The following is an 18,577-nucleotide window of genomic DNA, read 5'->3' as shown; positions in this document are numbered from 1 at the left end:
ATAACGGCTGCACACCCACCCCGCCCCTACTACAATAAGACAGAGATTTAATAACTTGGGTAGCAGAAAAGCACCTCAGTAGTACTGCAAGATCTGATAGGGTTCATAAAATAGTTCAAAACTATTTGTCTAGTAGAGAAGAAAGGGATTGCTTAGGTTGGAGAGGAAAGGGATGGGTTTATAGGAGAAATGGAATTCAAGCAGGGCAAGTTTTGAGGAAGAGCAGGGTAAGGATATATGGAAAACACAATATTTTACCCAAGCAGGCATTTAATAAACATTTAAGGAATGACTAAATGAAAAGATTAGAGTGTGGAACCCACTTGGGTAAAATCACATGAACGTTTCCAGAGGCAAAACACTGAAACACATGCTAGCCAGAAGATGGGGTTCTATAGGGGCACAGTAGGAAAAAAGGCTGGGCAGGTAAGGGTCAGATGGTGGGAGATATGGAATACCCTTATCCCAGGGACTTCAGGGAAGTACTGAGGATTCTGAAACAGAGGGTAAAAGAAAGAGCTTTAGACAGGATGCAGAGGAGAGATAATAGCTCTGTGTCCTACAATTTAGAAGTTAATCACACACTGGTGAAAATTTTTCTAAAAGGAAATTTGTTTTCCATGATTTTCTTTTAAAAGTCTATGTACATCACTCAAAATAAAAGAAATACACATAATGCCTTCTACATAATAGTGGAAGGAATTTGTCCCCAAGGATCTTTTCTTTGTATAAATGATGCCACCACAATTGACACTTCAATAAAAATGAATATTTATGAAATGTAAAATGATTTGGATTAACTTATTCCAATTTCACCCTCTAAATTTAGATTTTTAAATCACGCCAAAATGTGGATTTTGATTACAAAAGCAAGTTGGGGAAGAAAAACAGAACTTGACATGAAAAAGAGAGCAAAATTTAAAAAGGAAAAAAAAGAACTTGAAATAGGGATGAAAAAAAGGTCATAGAAAGGTGGTCAATTAGACTAAAAACAGCTGAAAGAGATCATCTTCAAAGTGGAGTTACTTAATTCAATAATGCAGTCACATTATAAGAACCAAAAGTTTAAAAAAAGCACGGAGCCAAGTCTCCCAGCTGTGTCTCCCCTCCACCATCAGCTCACTGCATCGCCCTCTCCGTGGCCATTACTTTCTTATCTATCCTTCCAAAGTTTCTTTGTGCATAAATATTATTATTTTCCTCCCTGTTCACACAAAATTTAACATATAACACTGTTCTGACCTTGCAGTTTTCACCTAACACTATATCTTGGCAATCTCTCCATACCCATTCATATAGATATTCCATGTTCTTTTTTACAGCTGCATATTTCATTGTGAGGATGAACCATAATTAATTTAACTAGCCCCTATTGATGGGAGTTTGGGTTGTTTCCAATCTTTGACTACTGCAAGAAAAGCTGCAGTGAATAACCTGGTACAGTCATCATTTGGCACGAATGCAAGTATTTCTGTAGGATAAATTCCCAGAAATTGAATTCCTGGGTCAAAAGGTATACACAGTTAAATTTTTGACAGATATGGCCAAACTGCCTTCCATAAGAGTTGAGCCAATTTACATTCTTGCCAGCTACGTACAAGAGTGTCTTCTTCCTTAAGGATTTACCAACCAAGTGTATCATCAAATTTCTGGATTTTTGCCAGTCTGAAGAATGAAAAATGGTACTTGCATTCTCCTCATTATGAATGAAGCTGAGCATCTTTGTATATGTTTAAGAGCCAATTATACTTCCTTTTCTGTAAACTGCTCATAACCTTTGTCTATTTTTCTAATGGATGTTGGTGTTTTCTTATTATCTTCTAGAAGCTTCTTATATATTAGGGAGATTAGTCCTTCACCTACGATATGAGTTGCAAATATTTACCCCAGTGTGTCTTTTGAATTTGCCTGCGGTAATTTTTGCCTGCAGAAGATTTTTGTTTTGTTGTGATCTAATTTATCAGTTTTTTAAGTCTTCTGATTTTCAAGTCACGGTTAGAAAGGCTTTCCTTTCTAAAGGAATTCTCCCTTGCTCATCCGTAAATTATTTCATTTTTTACATTTAACTAAATGAAAACACAGTACATATAGTAGTTAAGATCACAAACCCTAGAGGCAAACTGCCTATATTCATATCCCAGATCCACTACTAAACCCTATAGGCCTCAGTCTCCACACCTACAAGTGGGGATAATAACACTTACCACCTCCTCAGGTTGTTGTGAAGATTAAACGTATTAGTAAATGTAAATCAATTACTACAGTGCCCGGCATATAGTAAACACTCAATAAGAGTGAGCTATCATCAACATATATCTTTTGGAACTTATCCTGCTTTAAGATGTGAAGTACAGATCCAACGTTGGTGGGGTTTTTTTTGGTTTTTTGTTTGTTTGTTTGTTTTCCATATGGCTACTCAGTTGTCCCCTAACCATTTATTGAATATTCCATCTTTTCCCCACTGATTTGAGATGTCACCTGTATCACATGCTACATTCTCATACGTATTTAAGAATTTCTGATCTTCCTATCGACCTCTCTATTCATGGACCAGTCCCACACTGTTTAAATTATTAAGCTTCACTTTTACTATGTGCGAGGGCTAGTTGCCCCTCTTTGTTCTTCTTTTATAGTTACCATTAACTATTCCTGCTTATTTTCCCATATGAATTTTTTAAATTAGTGCATCCTGTTCTAGAACAAAATAAAAATATCATTAGTATTTTTCTTGACACCATGGTACCTTTATAAATTAACTAAGGGTAGGGTGCAAATAACAACAGACATAGACAGAGGTAATATAGAAAGGTGAAAAGCTGTTAAACAGATTGGAGGTTGGAGTAGAGATGAATTTAACTTTCAAAACAATAATATTAAGTCCCTAAGCTTCTATCTTACAGCCACTGAAAACCCACCAAAGAGGTAACACTGCCCATTTCTTGGGCCAGTCAGAACCTTCGGCAACCTGTCAAGGCAGCAGTACCAGGGGTAGAGATAGGAAAGGCCACAATCTAAAATTTAAGTATTTGTGGGGGTGGAAGTTACAACAGCTGAACAAAAAGGACATGTGCCTTATAGGCTTGGCCCTACACCAAAAAACAGTTCACTGGTCCAGATATAGCAATGTATGCATGGCTATATAAAAAGGCAGAAGAGCCTGGACAAGAACCAAGTCCTGAGGTTTTGCAGTCAGAGTTATTAGATGGATAGAAAAAGAAATCGTTGGCTTGTTTCTGTCATGTTAATCTTTTACCAAAAGTGTCATTTATATACTAAAGAATTGAGTGGGAAGACTTTGGTTAAGATAAAGGAGAACTAAACTGTGGTCAGTTTTAACCTTGAACCAGTTTGGAAATCTGATCAGGAGTTTTTGGTTTGTTTGTTTTTAGATGTCTAGGAGGACATACCACGACACTGGAGTGTGTAAAGAGGAAGTTTCATACAAGCTGGGAAAGTTCAGCATTGAGAAGTATTGCCTTTAAATATCCATTTATGAATCCTAGTTTGTTAAAAGAGAATTCTCTTTCAAGATAAATAAAGTTTAGATAATGGGGTTATGTAATTTACAGACAGAGTTAAAGATAATCTGGATTTTTTTTTCAAAACTCATTCTCTGAATTTGAGTCAAAAATAAAATAAGCTTTTTAAGGCTATCAATGAGTTGGGAGTGAAGTGATGTGGGACATAGGAAATAGAACTGCTAATGTAGGTGAATGAGAAACAGGTCACACAGCATCAGTTCCCAAACTGCCTCAAACCCAAAGACCTCTACCTTCTCCATTCTCATACTGAATATTGTGTACGATACACAGACCCTCAGAACGACCTCCTCCTATATATACTCAACAATTCTTTAAGGAAAAGAAAGATGGAAGAATCCCTAGAAAACTGTAAATGCAGGATTTATCTTGGCATCGAGCCATATGTAAAAGATTAATCACTGCTTAATCCTCCAACACCTCTAAGGCAGCCGTTTACAAACTACCGAGTGCATTAGTATCACCGGAAGGGCGTATTTAAAAGATATCATTGGGACTACACTCTGAGAAGCAATGCACCAAGGTAATACTTCTCAAAAAGTATGGTCCTCAGGTTGGTGGACACGTGTTATCTGCAACCTTCTAAGGGGCTGAGACCGAAATTAGAGCTAAGCTTTTGAAACTTTTAGAGCAGTTTCTAGCATTTCATTTTTATTATATTTTCTTTCATTTTTATTCATTTTATTTCATTTTTCTAGCATTTCACTTTTATTATATTTTATATATATTATATTATATTATCCAGAAGTATTGGTATGAGATTGGAAAATTATTTTTAAGTTTGGGAAGCACAGCTCTTCTGCATGGCTGACACACACAGGCAAACCCGGGAGCACAGGGCCAAGGGGCAGCTCCTGCCAACTGGGGGAAACCGGGCAGGCCTGGAGGATAATGGTATCCTGAGGATAATTCCTACAACCAGAACAGTGAAGTGAGAAACAACTTCAAAACTGCAGTGTTCATCGTTCTGTACCATTCCATTGCTTCCAGTGACAACACAACGCTGCAGCACCGCTGCAAGTGGCCTGCATCCCAGCGGCCGGTGCCAAAAAGAAAGGGGATGCACACCGTGGGAAAGGGCGAAAGTTGGGTCATTGCTTTTCCCGCCCGAAGTTTGAAGGCGCCGGGGTATTTGCACTGTAGGTGAATTATACCACCGAAGTAGGTCCAGTCAACGCGTTTCGCGTTGTTTTAGCTGGTGAGAACCCAAACAAAGAAGGAGTAGCTAACCCCGGCCCCCTCCCCTGCCAGCGCCCTCCGCGCCTGCGCAGAACCCCGGCTGCCGACCCTCCCGAGGCTGGCCCCCGGCTCCCTTCCGGCGGCCAGAGGATGCGCGTGCGTAGCGGCGACGACCGCGCCCTCGGTGTGTGCCCGCGTCCTTACCCGCTACGGCGATCGCCTCCTTCCGGCCCGGGAGGGCCGCCTGCGGGCTGACGATGTTGGAGGCGGAGTTACCCATTCTCCGGGCGGGGAAGAGGCTCTGGAAGGGCTGGCGGGCCGTCCTGGTGGCGGCGAGCATGGGCGGGTAGCTGGCGTAGGGGCCGCCGGGCGGACCGGCGGGGTCGGGAGCCGAGGCGCCGCTGCGGAGTGGGCGGCCGGCGCGGGGCGACGGGGGCGGGGTGCACTGGCCGGCCGGCGGTCGGGCGGGTCAGCGGGGACACGTACGCGGCGGGCTGTGCTGCCCCCGTCCTGGAATCGAGTGATTACCTCAGCCTTGTGCCGGGCGGGCCGGGACGGAGGGCGTGTTCTCGCCCTGGCGTGGGGCCGGGTCTGGGGAGGCACCTGCGAGTTTTCCTTGCTCCCCTTCGGTGCAAAGTTCCCGGGCGGAAGACTAGTGTACTAATGGCGGTACAAAGTACGTGAAGCGGCAGGGGCCAAAAAAACAATGCCCGGCTTTTGACTTTGAAGTTCGTTCGCATTTCACAGCCTCCTTAACAATTGCTCGGTGTGCCCAGTAAGCTGTACGACTATCTACCTTACAAACTAGTAACTATGTCTGTTACCACTGTAGCCATTATGATGATAAATTATCAAAAAGATGATTATCCAAAGTGAAAACTAAGCACAATTTTCAAACAGTTAAGAATAGGAAAGATAATTCAATATAATGTTTTATATACACATATTTATATGCACACACACATAGAAATAATATACTGATAAACACAAGGGGGAAAAATAGGAGCAAGGCACTGATACCCCATTAACGCAGTGCAGGTGAACTTAAGGGTTCTATTGGATCATTCTTGGCTCTCAAATCATGGGACGTAACATTTGCTCCTGTGACAGATTTTCAACCCCAAAAATAAGGTGGGTGGAGGCAGATGGGTGACTTGGGAGTTGCATATGTGAAATTTTGGTTTTACACGAATGTTCTGCCAAAGTGGGCGGATAGTCTCATGAAGGAAGGAACTTCAGATTAGCACCCAGAGAAATGAGAAGGCTTTGAGCCAACCTCCCCAGTGGATTTAGTTACCTCTCTATCTTGTTTAGTTACCTCTTTGTGTTCATGTGGTCTGGACTGTAACCTGAGGACAGGAGGATTAGACCTACTGTATTGTAGAATATGGCCAGACAGATAACATTAAAACCTATTTTGTAATACGGGCTCTGTCTGTGTAGTGTGCCTCGGTTTTTACTTCCGATTTATTTGGTTTTGCCAGGAGATTATACGAAGTAGGTTCTACAGGCCTTTCCTGAAAGCTTTACAAGGTGTCCCTTCTAGGTCGTAAGATCGTTCTTCTGTCAAAGGAAATAGTCTGTGTTTTCTTTTTCTATGTTTTGTGGTTGATTGTATGAAATTAAGAACTGAAGAATTTGGGGACTTCCCCAGCAGTCCAGTGGTTAAGATCCCACGCTTCCACTGCAGTAGGCACCGGTTCCATCCCTGGTCCAGGAACTAAGGTCCCACGTGACACACACACACACACACACAAAACGGAAGAATTTTTCATGTCAAGAAGTACTTACATAATGTTAAGAAACCACAACAATGCTACAGTATTGTATGTAGTACACGTATAATAATGCATACACCTCCCCTTGCACACCCACTGAAGAAAGACTAGAAAAAAATTGAAAAAATGTTTGCAGTTTTGTTGTTGTTCATGGTAATGGTTGACTGGTTTTCACTTTCTTTAAACTTCTGGTTTGAAATGGTACATATTGTTACAATGTTCTCAAGTATTCCCATGGCCGTGTTACTTTTATTATTATAATTTTTTATTAATTTTTAAAAGAAAAAAATACTTTTTTTCATAAAACAGGGGTTTCTTATCTCTTTTACCAGAATAGTTGAGAGAAAAGTTACATTGAGGTTGGTTGCTTGGTTGGCTGGTTGGCTGGTTGGTTGGTTGGTTGGTTGGTTGGTTTAGGAGAGAATTAATATTCCTGCCTTCAATGATGCCGTTTTCATCACTAAGGTTTCGTTTTCTTCAGAATCTCCTAAACCCTTCTGAGCTTCTCCACAGTGAGAGAGTCTTTTTTTGTCCATATTCCCCATTGGGCACGCACTGCTTTGAAGTGTTATTTTTGTGATTATGCTCTGGTTTTCCAACAAATTCTAACAATGTATGTTCTTTAGGATGCAGTCTAAGCATCCTCTTTGGTATAACAAAGACCCAAAATACATCAGTTTAAACAAAATAGAAGTTTATTTCTTCTATTATGTAACGATCCAGAAATAGAGCACTGAGCAGGACCATGTCTTTTCTTCCGTAATATCTCACACTGTATTGGCTCAAATTAAGTGTACAGTGATTACGTATTTGGTTAAGTTGGGTTAAAACGTTGACTTAGAATAGCCAAAGTTTCTTTTCCATGTGTTCAGGAATGGCTCTGGTTTGCCCCTTGGAGAAAGAAATATTTAATACTCTTTTCCAAAACTAGGCCTAGCTTTTCGTTGGAATACAGATTAGGTTGCTGTAACCCAAAGGTATTATATTTGAAACAAGATAGTTTTTGTTTTGGTTTTTTCTCTCAGGTACTGGTCCAGAACTAGGAGGGCAGCACTGCTATCCACATACGTAACCACCATCCCAGAACCTGGCAGCGCATCTGTATCTTAGCCCAGCAAAAAGGCAGAAAGGAAAGGGGTGCACATCTCAGTACTCCTAGGAGTGTGTCCCAGAGGTAGCACATGTCGTTTCTCCTCATTCCTGGTTAGACACACAGCCACATCTAACTGTTGGGAAGGTAGGAGGTAAAGTTCTGTAGCTGGGCAACCACAGATCCAGCTAACACTTGGCAGTTCTAGTAACAAAGGAAGAAGGTAAGGATGTACTTTGGTGGACAACTCTGTTACAGTCCATTCCTCTGGCCATCGAGATATCCATAAGTGTGTATATATGTATATGTATATGTGTATATATGTGTATGCATATATATATATATATATATATATATATATGAATATATCCCCTTCGTCTGACATATAGGACCTATTTTAAAGTTCCAAGCAGGTACTGCATCCCTTTCAAAGTCCATAGTCTGCAGATGATGTGCAATCCTTTACAGGTCTACAGGTAACTCCTCATGATCCAGTGACCAATAAACTAAAAAAATGAGGTGTCTCTTCCCTCCTCCCACTCTCTCCCCCACACACCTGGTGTACAATGATGAAGCAGGATACTAAAATCTATTTGGAAAAAGAATGGGGGGGGGCGAGAAGAGTAGTCACTGGTGCACAGTCTAATCCAATGTTGCAAAAGGGAAACTTCCAAGACTGCCTAGATGGTGGAGGTCAGGAGTGTGGATGGTGGTGGATGGGAAACTAGAGGAGGTAACATGGAGTAAATAGTCTGAGGACTTTGACATCTAAGGTGGGAACCTCCCTCCCACTTGATTCACTCTGTCTATACCAACTGGAATGCCTGCCTGATTCTCTCTGGCTTTCTGACCTTATTCTTCATTCAATTCAAGACTCATCTTGTTTGTGCAACCTTCCCTGATTGCACAAGGAAACAGGATTATTCATTGAGCCTAGGCTGCCCCATAGCACTCACCACTTGCATCACTCGGGTAGCACATAGCCTGTACTACCTTGTGTTGTTAGTTATCTGAAAAGATATACTAATTATTATGGAGGTTTAAAATACGTCCACAGATTTGTTTTTTCTTTTATAGATCTTTATTGGAGTATAATTGCTTCACAATACTGTGTTAGTTTCTGCTATACCCCAAAGTGAATCAGCCCTATGCATACATATGTCCCCATATCCCGTCCCTCTTGAGTCTCCCTCCCACCCTCCCTATCCCACCCCTCTAGGTGGTCGCAAAGCACCGAGCTGATCTCCCTGTGCTATGCAGCTGCTTCCCACTAGCTATCTATTTTACATTTGGTAGTGTATATATGTCCATGCCACTCTCTCATGTCGTCCCAGCTTACCCTTCCCCCTCCCCATGTCTTCAAGTCCATTCTCTACATCTGCATCTTTATTCCAGCCACTAGGTTCATCATAACCTTTTTTTTTTTTTTAGATTCCATGTATATGTGTTAGCATATGGTATTTGTTTTTCACTTTCTGACTTACTTCACTCTGTATGACAGACTCTAGATCCATCCACCTCACTACAAATAGTTCAATTTTGTTTCTTTTTATGGCTGAGTAATATTCCATTGTATATCTGTGCCACATCTTCTTTATCCATTCACCTGTCAATGGACACTTAGGTTGCTTCCATGTCCTGGCCATTGTAAATAGAGCTGCAGTGAACACTGTGGTACATGACTCTTTTTGAATTATGGTTTTCTCAGGGTATATGCCCTGTAGTTGGGTTGCTGGGTCATATGGTAGTTCTATTTTTAGTTTTTTAAGGAACCTCCATACTGTTCTCCATAGTGGCTGCATCAATTCACATTCCCACCAACAGTGCAAGAGGGCTCCCTTTTCTCCACACCCTCTCCAGCATTTATTGTTTCAAGATTTTTTGATGATGGCCATTCTGACCAGCGTGAGGTGATACCTCATTGTAATTTTGATTTGCATTTCTCTAATAATTAGTGATGTTGAGCATCTTTTCATGTGCCTCTTGGCCATCTGTATGTTTTCCTTGGTCAAATGTCTATTTAGGTCTTCCACCCATTTTTTAATTGGATTGTTTGTTTTTTTGATATTGAGCTCCATGAGCTGTTTGTATATTTTGGAGATTAATCCTTTGTCTATTGTTTCATTTGCAAATATTTTCTCACATTCTGAGGGTTGTCTTTTTGTCTTGTTTATGGTTTCCTTTGCTGTGCAAAAGGTTTTAAGTTTAATTAAGTCCCATTTGTTTATTTTTGTTTTTATTTCCCTTACTCTAGGAGGTGGGTCAAAAAAGATCTTGCTGTAGTTTATGTCAAAGAATGTTTTTCCTATGTTTTCCTCTAGGAGTTTTATACTGTCTGGTCTTACATTTAGCTCTTTAATCCATTTGGAGTTTATTTTTGTGTATGGTGTTAAGTGGTGTTCTGATTTCATTCTTGTACATGTAGCTGTCCAGTTTTCCCAGCACCACTTATTGAAGAGGCTGTCCTTTCTCCATTGTATGTTCTTGCCTCCCTTGCCGTAAATTAGGTGACCATATGTGCGTGGGTTTATCTCTGGGCATTCTGTCCTGTACCATTGATATATATTTCTGTTTTTGTGCAAGTACCTTATTGTCTTGATGACTGTAGCTTTGTAGTATAGTCTGAAGTCAGGGAGTCTGATTCCTCCAGTTCTGCTTTTTTCCCTCAAGACTGCTTTGGCTATTCAGGGTCTTTTGTGTCTCCATACAAATTTTAAGATTTTTTGTTCTAGTTCTGTAAAAAATGCCATTGGTAATTTGATAGGGATTGCATTGAATCTGTAGATTGCTTTGGGTACTATAGTCACTTTCACAATATTGATTCTTCCAATCCAAGAACATGGTATATTTCTCCATCTGTTTATGTCATCTTTGATTTCTTTCAGTGTTTTATAGTTTTCTGAGTACAAGTCTTTTGCCTCCTTAGGCAGGTTTATTCCTAGGTATTTTATTCTTTCTGTTGCAATGGTAAATGGGATTGTTTTCTTAATTTCTCCTTCTGATTTTTTGTTGTTGGTGTATAGGAATGCCAGAGATTTCTGTACATTAATTTTGTATCCTGCAACCTTACCAAATTCATTGATTAGTTCTAGTAGTTTTCTGGTGGCATATTTAGGATTTTCTATGTATAGTATCATGTCATCTGCAGACAGTGACAGTTTTACTTCTTCTTTTCCAATTTGTATTCCTTTTATTTCTTTTTCTTCTCTGATTACCATGGCTAGGACTTCCAAAACTATGTTGAATAAGAGTGGCGAGAGTGGACATCCTTGTCTTGTTCCTGATCTTAGTGGAAATGCTTTCAGTTTTTCATCATTGAGTATGATGCTTGCTGTGGGTTTGTCACATATGGCCTTTATTATGTTGAGGTAGTTTCCCTCTCTGCCCATTTTCTGGAGATTTTTTATCATAAGTGGGCGTGGAATTTTGTTAAAAGCTTTTTCTGCATCTATTGAGATGATCATATGGTTTTTATTCCTTAATTTGTTAATATGGTGTATCACATTGATTGATTTGCGTATATTGAAGAATCCTTGTGTACCTGGGATAAATCCCACTTGATCATTGTGTATGATCCCTTTAATGTGTTGTTGGATTCTGTTTGCTAGTATTTTGTTCAGGATTTTTGCATCTATGTTCATCAGTGATATTGGTCTATAATTTTTTTGTGTGATATCTTTTTCTGGTTTTGGTATTTGGGTGATTGTGGCTTTGTAGAATGAATTTGGGAGTGTTTCTCCCTCTGCAATTTTTTGGAAGAGTTTGAGAAGGATCGGTGTTAACTATTCTCTAAATATTTGATAGAATTCACCTGTGAAGCCATCTGATCCTGGACTTTTGTTTGTTGGAAGATTTTTAATTATGGTTTCAATTTCATTACTTGTGATAGGTCTGTTTATATTTTCTAATTCTTCCTGGTTCAGTCTTGGAAAATTATACCTTTTCAAGAATTTGTCCATTTCTTCATGGTTGTCCATTTTATTGGCATATAGTTGTTTGTAGTAATCTCTTATAATCCTTTGTATTTCTGCAGTGTCAGTTGTGATTTCTCATTTTTCATTTCTAATTTTACTGATTTGCATCCTGTCCCTTTTTTTCTTGATGAATCTGGCTAAGGGTTTATCAATTTTGTTTATCTTCTCAAAGAACCAGCTTTTAGCTTTATTGTGCCTTGCTATTGTTTTCTTTGTTTCTATTTCATTTATTTCTGCTCTGATTTTTATGATTTCTTTCCTTCTACTGACTTTGGGTTTTCTTTGTTCTTCTTTCTCTAGTTTTTTTAAGTGTAGGGTTAGATTGCTTATTTTAGACTTTTCTTGTTTCTTGAGGTGAGATTGAATTGCTATAAACTTCCCTCTCAGAACTGCTTTTGCTGCATCCCATAGGTTTTGGGTCGTCCTGTTTTCATTGTCATTTGTTTCTAGGTATTTTTTTACTTCTTCTTTGATTTCTTCAGTGATCTCTTGGTTATTTAGTAGTGCACTGTTTAGCCTCCATGTATTTGTGTTTTTTACAGTTTTTTTCCTGTAATTGATTTCCAATCTCATAGCATTGTGGTCAGAAAAGATGCTTGATACAATTTCAATTTTCTTAAATTTTCTGAGGTTGATCATAAGTGGGTGTTGAAGATGTGATCCAAGATGGGACCCAAGATGTGATCTATCCTGGAGAATGTTCCCTGTGCACTTGAGAAGAAAGTGTATTCTGCCACTTTTGGGTGGAATGTTCTGTAAATATCAATTAAATCTATCTGGTCTATTGTGTCATTTAAAGCTTGTGTTTCCTTATTTATTTTCTGTTTGTATGATCTGTCCATTGGTGTAAGTGGCGTGTTAAAGTCCCCTACTATTATCGTGTTATTGTTGATTTCTCCTTTCATGGTTGTTAGCATTTGCCTTATGTATTGGGTGCATAAACATTTATAATTGTTATATCTTCTTCTTGGATTGATCCTTTGATCATTATGTAGTGTCCTTTTTTGTCTCTTATAATAGCCTTTATTTTAAAGTCTCTTTTATCAGATAGGAGTATTGCTACTCCAGCTTTCTTTTGATTACCATTTGATGGAACATCTTTTTCCATCCCTTCCCCTTCAGTCTGTATGTGTCCCTAGGTCTGAAGTGGGTCTGTTGTAGACAAGATATATATGGGTCTTGTTTTTGTATCCATTCAGCCATTCTGTGTCTTTTGGTTGGGGCATTTAATCCATTTACATTCAAGGTTATTATCAATATGTATGTTCCTACTACCATTTTCTTAATTGTTTTGGGTTTGTTTTTGTGGGTCTTTTTCTTCCCTTGTGTTTCCCGCCTAGAGAAGTTTCTTTAGCATTTGTTGTAAAGCTGGTTTGGTGGTGCTGAGTTCTCTTAGCTTTTGCTTGTCTGAAAAGCTTTTGATTTCTTTGTCAAATCTGAATGAGATCCTTGCTGGGTAGAGTAATCTTGGTTGTAGGTTTTTCTCTTTCATCACTTTAAGTATATCCTGCCACTCCCTTCTGGCCTGCAGAGTTTCTGCTGAAAAATCAGCTGACAACCTTATGGGGATTCCTTTATATGTTATTTTTTGTTTTTCCCTTGCTGCTTTTAATATTTTTTCTTTGAATTTAATTTTTGTTAGTTTGATTAATATGTGTCTTGGTGTGGTTTTCCCTAGGGTGTATCCTGTATGGGACTCTCTGTGCTTCCTGGACTTGGGTGACTATTTCCTTTCCCATGTTAGGGAAGTTTTCAACTATAATCTCTTCAAATATTTTCTCAGACCCTTTCTTTTTCTCTTCTTCTTCTGGAACCCCTATAATTTGAATGTTTGGTGTGTTTAGTGTTGTCCCAGAGGTCTCTCAGATTGTCTTCAATTCTTTTCATTCTTTTTTCTTTATTCCGCTTGTTGGCAGTTATTTCCACCATTTTGTCTTCCAGCTCACTTATTTATTCTTCTGCCTCCGATATTCTGTTACTGATTCCTTCTAGTGTATTTTTCATTTCAGTTATTGTGTTGTTCATCTCTGTTTGTTTGTTCTTTAGTTCTAAATCTTTGTTAAACGTTTCTTGTATTTTCTCAATCAGTGCCTCCATTCTGTTTCCAAGATTCCGGATCATCTTTACTATCATTACTCTGAATTCTTTTCCATGTAGATTGCCTATTTCCTCTTCATTTATTTGGTCTTGTAGCTTTTTACCTTTCTCCTTCTTCTGTGACATATTTTTTTGCCATCTTTTTTTTTTTTTTTTTTTTTTTTTTTATGAGTGGGATTGTGTTCCTGTCTTACTGGTTGTTTGGCCTGAAGCTTCCAGCACTGGAGTTTGTAGGCTGTTGGCTAGATCTGGGTCTTGGTGCTGAGATAAGAATCTCCATGAGACCTCACTCTGATGAATATTCCCTGGGGTCTGAGGTTCTCTGTTAGTCCAGTGGTTCCGACACGGAGCTCCCACCGTGGGAGCTTCAGCCCGACCCCTGTTTTGTGAACCAAGATCCTACAAGCCGCATGGGGTGGCAGAAAAAAAAAGAGAGAACAATAAGGAAGTAAAAATAAAATTAGAGTAGGAAACTAACAGATATGTTAGAAAGAACATAAAAATTAAAATAGAGATGAATCAACAACCGGAAGGTACAAGAGTACCACCACAGTAAAAAAAAGAGGAGGGGAAAGAGAAAAAAAAAAAAAATGGGGAAAAGGCCTTGGCTGGGGGGCGGGGCCTAAGCACGGGCGAGGTTTGGGCAGTGGGCGGGGCCAATGCTTAGGACCCACAGGGCTGGAAAAGGCCCTGGGGGCTGGGGGGTGTGGGGCTTAGGCTCAAGGGACAGAAGAGGCAGGCGTGCCCCCCACTCCTGGTCTCAGAGGGCAGCGGACCTCACCTGGGAGCCCAGCAGGCTTCCTGGGCTCCAGTGAGCGGGGCACTGGCCCTCCGCTCCTCTCCTGCTCCTCCCAGAGGGCCCCCCCCGCCTGCCTCTCCTGATCTCCCCAGCCTCAGGGGCGCTGATCCTGTCTGGCCTCCACTTCTCCTCTCCCCTCTGTCCCCCCATATCCTACCAGTTCACTTGGGGGTTCCTCTCATCTCCTTGGGCGTCAGAGTCCCCCATCAGCAGCTGGCAGGTGCCCTAGTTGCTGGGAGATGCTAACCTGGTGTCTTCCCACACTGCCATCTTGACTCCGCCCTCCCACAAATTCTTTTAAAGGTCCAGTTTCCCTCCCCTGACATTTTCATTGGACTTAGTGTTTGTTTCTGTTGAATAAGACAGAAGTGATGGTGTGTGACCTCTGAGACTAAGTCATAGAAGACAAGGCAGCTTCCTTCTTGCTCACTTTTGGATCACTCCCTCTGGGGGAAGCAAGCTGTCACATCACGGAGATTCTCAATCAGCCCAATGGAGAAGCCCACATGGTGAGGAATGGAGGCTTCCTGCCAACGGCCAGGTGAGTAAGCAATCTTAGAAGCAGATTCTCCAGACCCAATAAAGCTTTCAGGTGTTATCTTGTCTGCAACCTTATAAGAGGCTCTGAGCCAGAGCCACCCAGCTAATCTGCCTCCAAATTCCTGACCCACAGAAACCACTAGACAAAAAAATACTTGTTGTTTCTTTTAAAGTGTTTTTTAAATTCATGGTGAGATAAGGAGACAATATTCTTGAAAACAGGGCTTATCAGAATTGAAAGGATTTTCTTGGAACTCCCACAACTGATTTTACATAATAAGAACCAAAGCTAGAGGACTGGCCTTAAAATAAAACCTAGACTAGAAAGTGTAAAGGCCATGACTTAAGAGATGAGAAAGAAGATCAAACATCTTTATCTTATTCTCTCACCCTGGGATGAATTTGGGGATGGACTCTTAGAAACCTCCAAATGGACTGGGGAAGACTCTGAAGATTTGGGAGCCAGTGCTTCACTTCCTGGGGCATATCCTAGGACAGTGAGCCATCAGGGCATGAAGAAAACAGTCTTGGGACTTCCCTGGTGGTCCAGTGGCTGGGACTACATGCTCCCAATGCAGGGGGCCCAGGTTTGATCCCTGGTCGGGGAACTATATCCCACATGCCACAACTAAAGACCCCACGTGCCCAATTAAGACCTGGTGCAGCCAAACAAATAAATAAACAAACATTAAAAAAAAAGGGGGGGCTTCCCTTGTGTTGCAGTGTTTGAGAGTCCTCCTGCCGATGCAGGGGACATGGGTTTGTGCCCCAGTCCAGGAGGATCCCACATGCCGTGGAGCGGCTGGGCCCATGAGCCATGGCCACTGAGGCTGTGCATCCGGAGCCTGTGCTCCACAATGGGAGAGGCCACAACAGTGAGAGGCCCGCGTACTGCAAAAAAAAAAAAAAAAAAAAAAAAAAAAGATATCACTGTAGTAGATTGGAACAATGTGTTTTTTAATGACTTACACTAGATTAGAAATATCAGAGTGCATCCACAAGTAGGATGCATACATGTATGTAAGAGAAATAAAAAATTCCCCCAATTATGTAACTTCTTCCTACTCCTAGGCAGGGCAGCTACCACTCTGCATGCTTTGATAAACCCCATGTAATGAGGCCAAAATTTAAACAATGACTCAGATGTACAGAAAATGATAACTGCCCTGTTTTCTATAACTGATCTCATCTTTCTTCTAAGGAAGAAAAACATACTCTCTGAAAATTCAGATAATATATGAAGACATTTTCAGTTAGTAGGAATTGGGAAATGACTTGTTATATAAGGTAGGGGTAGGACATTTAACTAAGTTATTGAGAACATACCTGCTTCTCAGTTACATATGTTAAATGATTTTTTTTGATGTATTGCTTTAAATGTGCTTTTTGCAATGCCCCTACATGAAGATTCTGCTGAAACCCTCCCTTGTTTAGTAAATACCATTGAACTCACCCCATATGCAAGACACCAACCGGGTGGTGCATATGGAAGAGCCCAGCCTTCCTGGGACTCCAAGGGCCTCAGTGCAGTAAGGAGACATCCCAGCCCTGGCACCAAACGGCAAACCAGGGGTGCTCGCTCCACTCCACAGCAGAGCCCTGGACACAAAGGGCTGCGGGGCTTTTCGAGAAGGACAACAGATCCTCAACCTCTAGGGTTGCAGGTCGTGGATATGGGGGGGCCATGCTCCAGGGCTGAAAAAAGAGCTGTCACAGGTGTGGAAAATGAACTCAAGGACAAATGATGCAAAGGGTGAGGCTTTGTCCCCTCCAAGAGGCATATCAGCTCTGTATCCATTCTTTATCAAACCATGAATAACTGCAGGGACGCCCTGGTGGATTCAAACTGAGATAAGGCTTTTTTGGTCTTTTTATAAAAATCCACTTAAGTAGGCAGAGACACCCGTATAAATGAGTAACAGAAAGCTTAATACGCCACTTTACACTGGCAGAGTTAAAACCACATGGCCTTATTTATGGTCTATCTGTAGAAGATTTAGAGCTGTCTTAAGTATGCTAATTTACTGCAGAGATTATTTTACTGAGTTTTAAGAGGAAAAATAGAAATAACATTAATAACAATACGGTTGTCCCCCCCTTATTCACAGTTTCACTTCCCAAGGTTTCGATTTCCTGAAGTCAATCGCGCTCTGAAAATATTAAACGGAAAATTCCAGAAATAAACAATTCATAGATTTTAAATTGTGTGCTGTACTGAGTAGCAGGATGAACTCTCTCCATCCCTCTCCATCCCCCAGGGACGTGTATCATCACTTTGTCCGGCGTATCCCATCCGTTAGTTACTTAGTAGCCGACTCCGTTATTAGATCAACGGTCAAGGTATCTCAGTGCTTGAGTTCAAGTAACCCTTATTTTACTTAATAATGGCCCCAAAGGGCAAGACTAGTGATGTTGGCAATTCGCATATGCCAAAGAGAAGCCATAAAATAATTCCTTTAAGTGAAAAGGTGAACGTTCTCGACTTAACAAAGAAAGGAAAAAACTCGTATGCTGAGGTTGCAAAGATCTTCGGTAAGAACGAACCTTCTGCCCGTAAAATTGTGAAGAAGGAAAATGAAAGTCCTGCTAGTTTTGCTGTCGCACCTCAAGCCACAAAAGTTACAGCCACCGGACGTGATAATCCCCAGGCTCTCTTTCTGGCCCTTCTCCTGCTAGCTGGAATGCAGGTGTGAGAGGCAGCCTGGAGTAACCACTGCAAACCAAGTGATGGATGCCGCATTGTGAGAGTAACAGAGTGACCAGGTGGAGTGACCCTAGGTCCCCGGCATCATAGAGCTGCTATTTCACCCCTAGATGGCTTATTCATAGGCTAGTACATGAGCGAGAAATGAACTTTGATTTTATTTAAGCTGCTATGGTTTTGAATAGCTTAGTGGTTCTCAAACTTCAACATATACCAGAATCACCTGGAGAGCTTGTTAAAACACAGCCTGCTCTCCCCACCCTGAATGTCGGGCTCAGTAGTTTGGGAGAGGCCTGAGACTTAGCATTTTTAATAAATTCTCAGGGAATGCTGACACTGTTGGTCCAGGCACCAAACTTGGAGAACCACTGTTCTGGCCGCTACGTACACCCACTGTCCCGGCCCCCCATAAACACGCCTCTTGTGTTTGAAATCTAACGACATTTTCAACTGCTTTCACCCACTTCAGGTAGCACAGTGAATCCAAAACTAAAACTAAGCTCAGTGTTTATTTGTCTACAGCTATCAGTGCTGAATCTAAAGAGATTTGGAACATACCAGACATCACGCAGAGAGCAGGAAATACGGTGTATCCAATGGCATCTGAATTCGTTGGACCCTCAAAATCTGGATTATGGAATCGAGATCATTCAAAACTTCTCTTTGTAATAATCCATCATTCTTAGGAATTATAACTGGATCTTTAAAAACATGTTAATCCACGTGTGTTTGTTGTATGTCAAATTAAATTAAGCCCTAATTTTCAGTAGTTCATCTTCCTACACCAAGCACATCTTGAAAATGATCAAAAGCTGCAGAGGTGGGGCTTCCCTGGTGGCGCAGTGGTTGAGAATCTGCCTGCTAATGTAGGGGACGC

General features: G+C 40.9%; 1 protein-coding gene across 3 annotated transcripts in view; it reads right to left on the bottom strand.

Moving 5' to 3' along the window:
- The window catches only part of MSRA (methionine sulfoxide reductase A), a 389,937-nt gene extending 384,581 nt beyond the window's left edge, over positions 1-5,356 (bottom strand). For all 3 annotated transcript variants that reach the window (XM_082618736.1, XM_082618734.1, XM_082618735.1), the window contains exon 1: positions 4,923-5,356. In XM_082618736.1, the coding sequence (XP_082474862.1) occupies positions 4,923-5,058 (136 nt within the window). In that variant the 5' untranslated portion in view covers positions 5,059-5,356. The remainder of the gene's footprint in view (positions 1-4,922) is intronic.
- Between the last annotated feature and the right edge of the window lie 13,221 nt (positions 5,357-18,577).

Source organism: Mesoplodon mirus, assembly GCF_964341445.2.
Source record: "Mesoplodon mirus genome assembly, chromosome: 1".
NCBI classification, from domain to species: domain Eukaryota; kingdom Metazoa; phylum Chordata; class Mammalia; order Artiodactyla; family Ziphiidae; genus Mesoplodon; species Mesoplodon mirus.
This window is presented reverse-complemented; position numbering and strand designations above follow the sequence as displayed.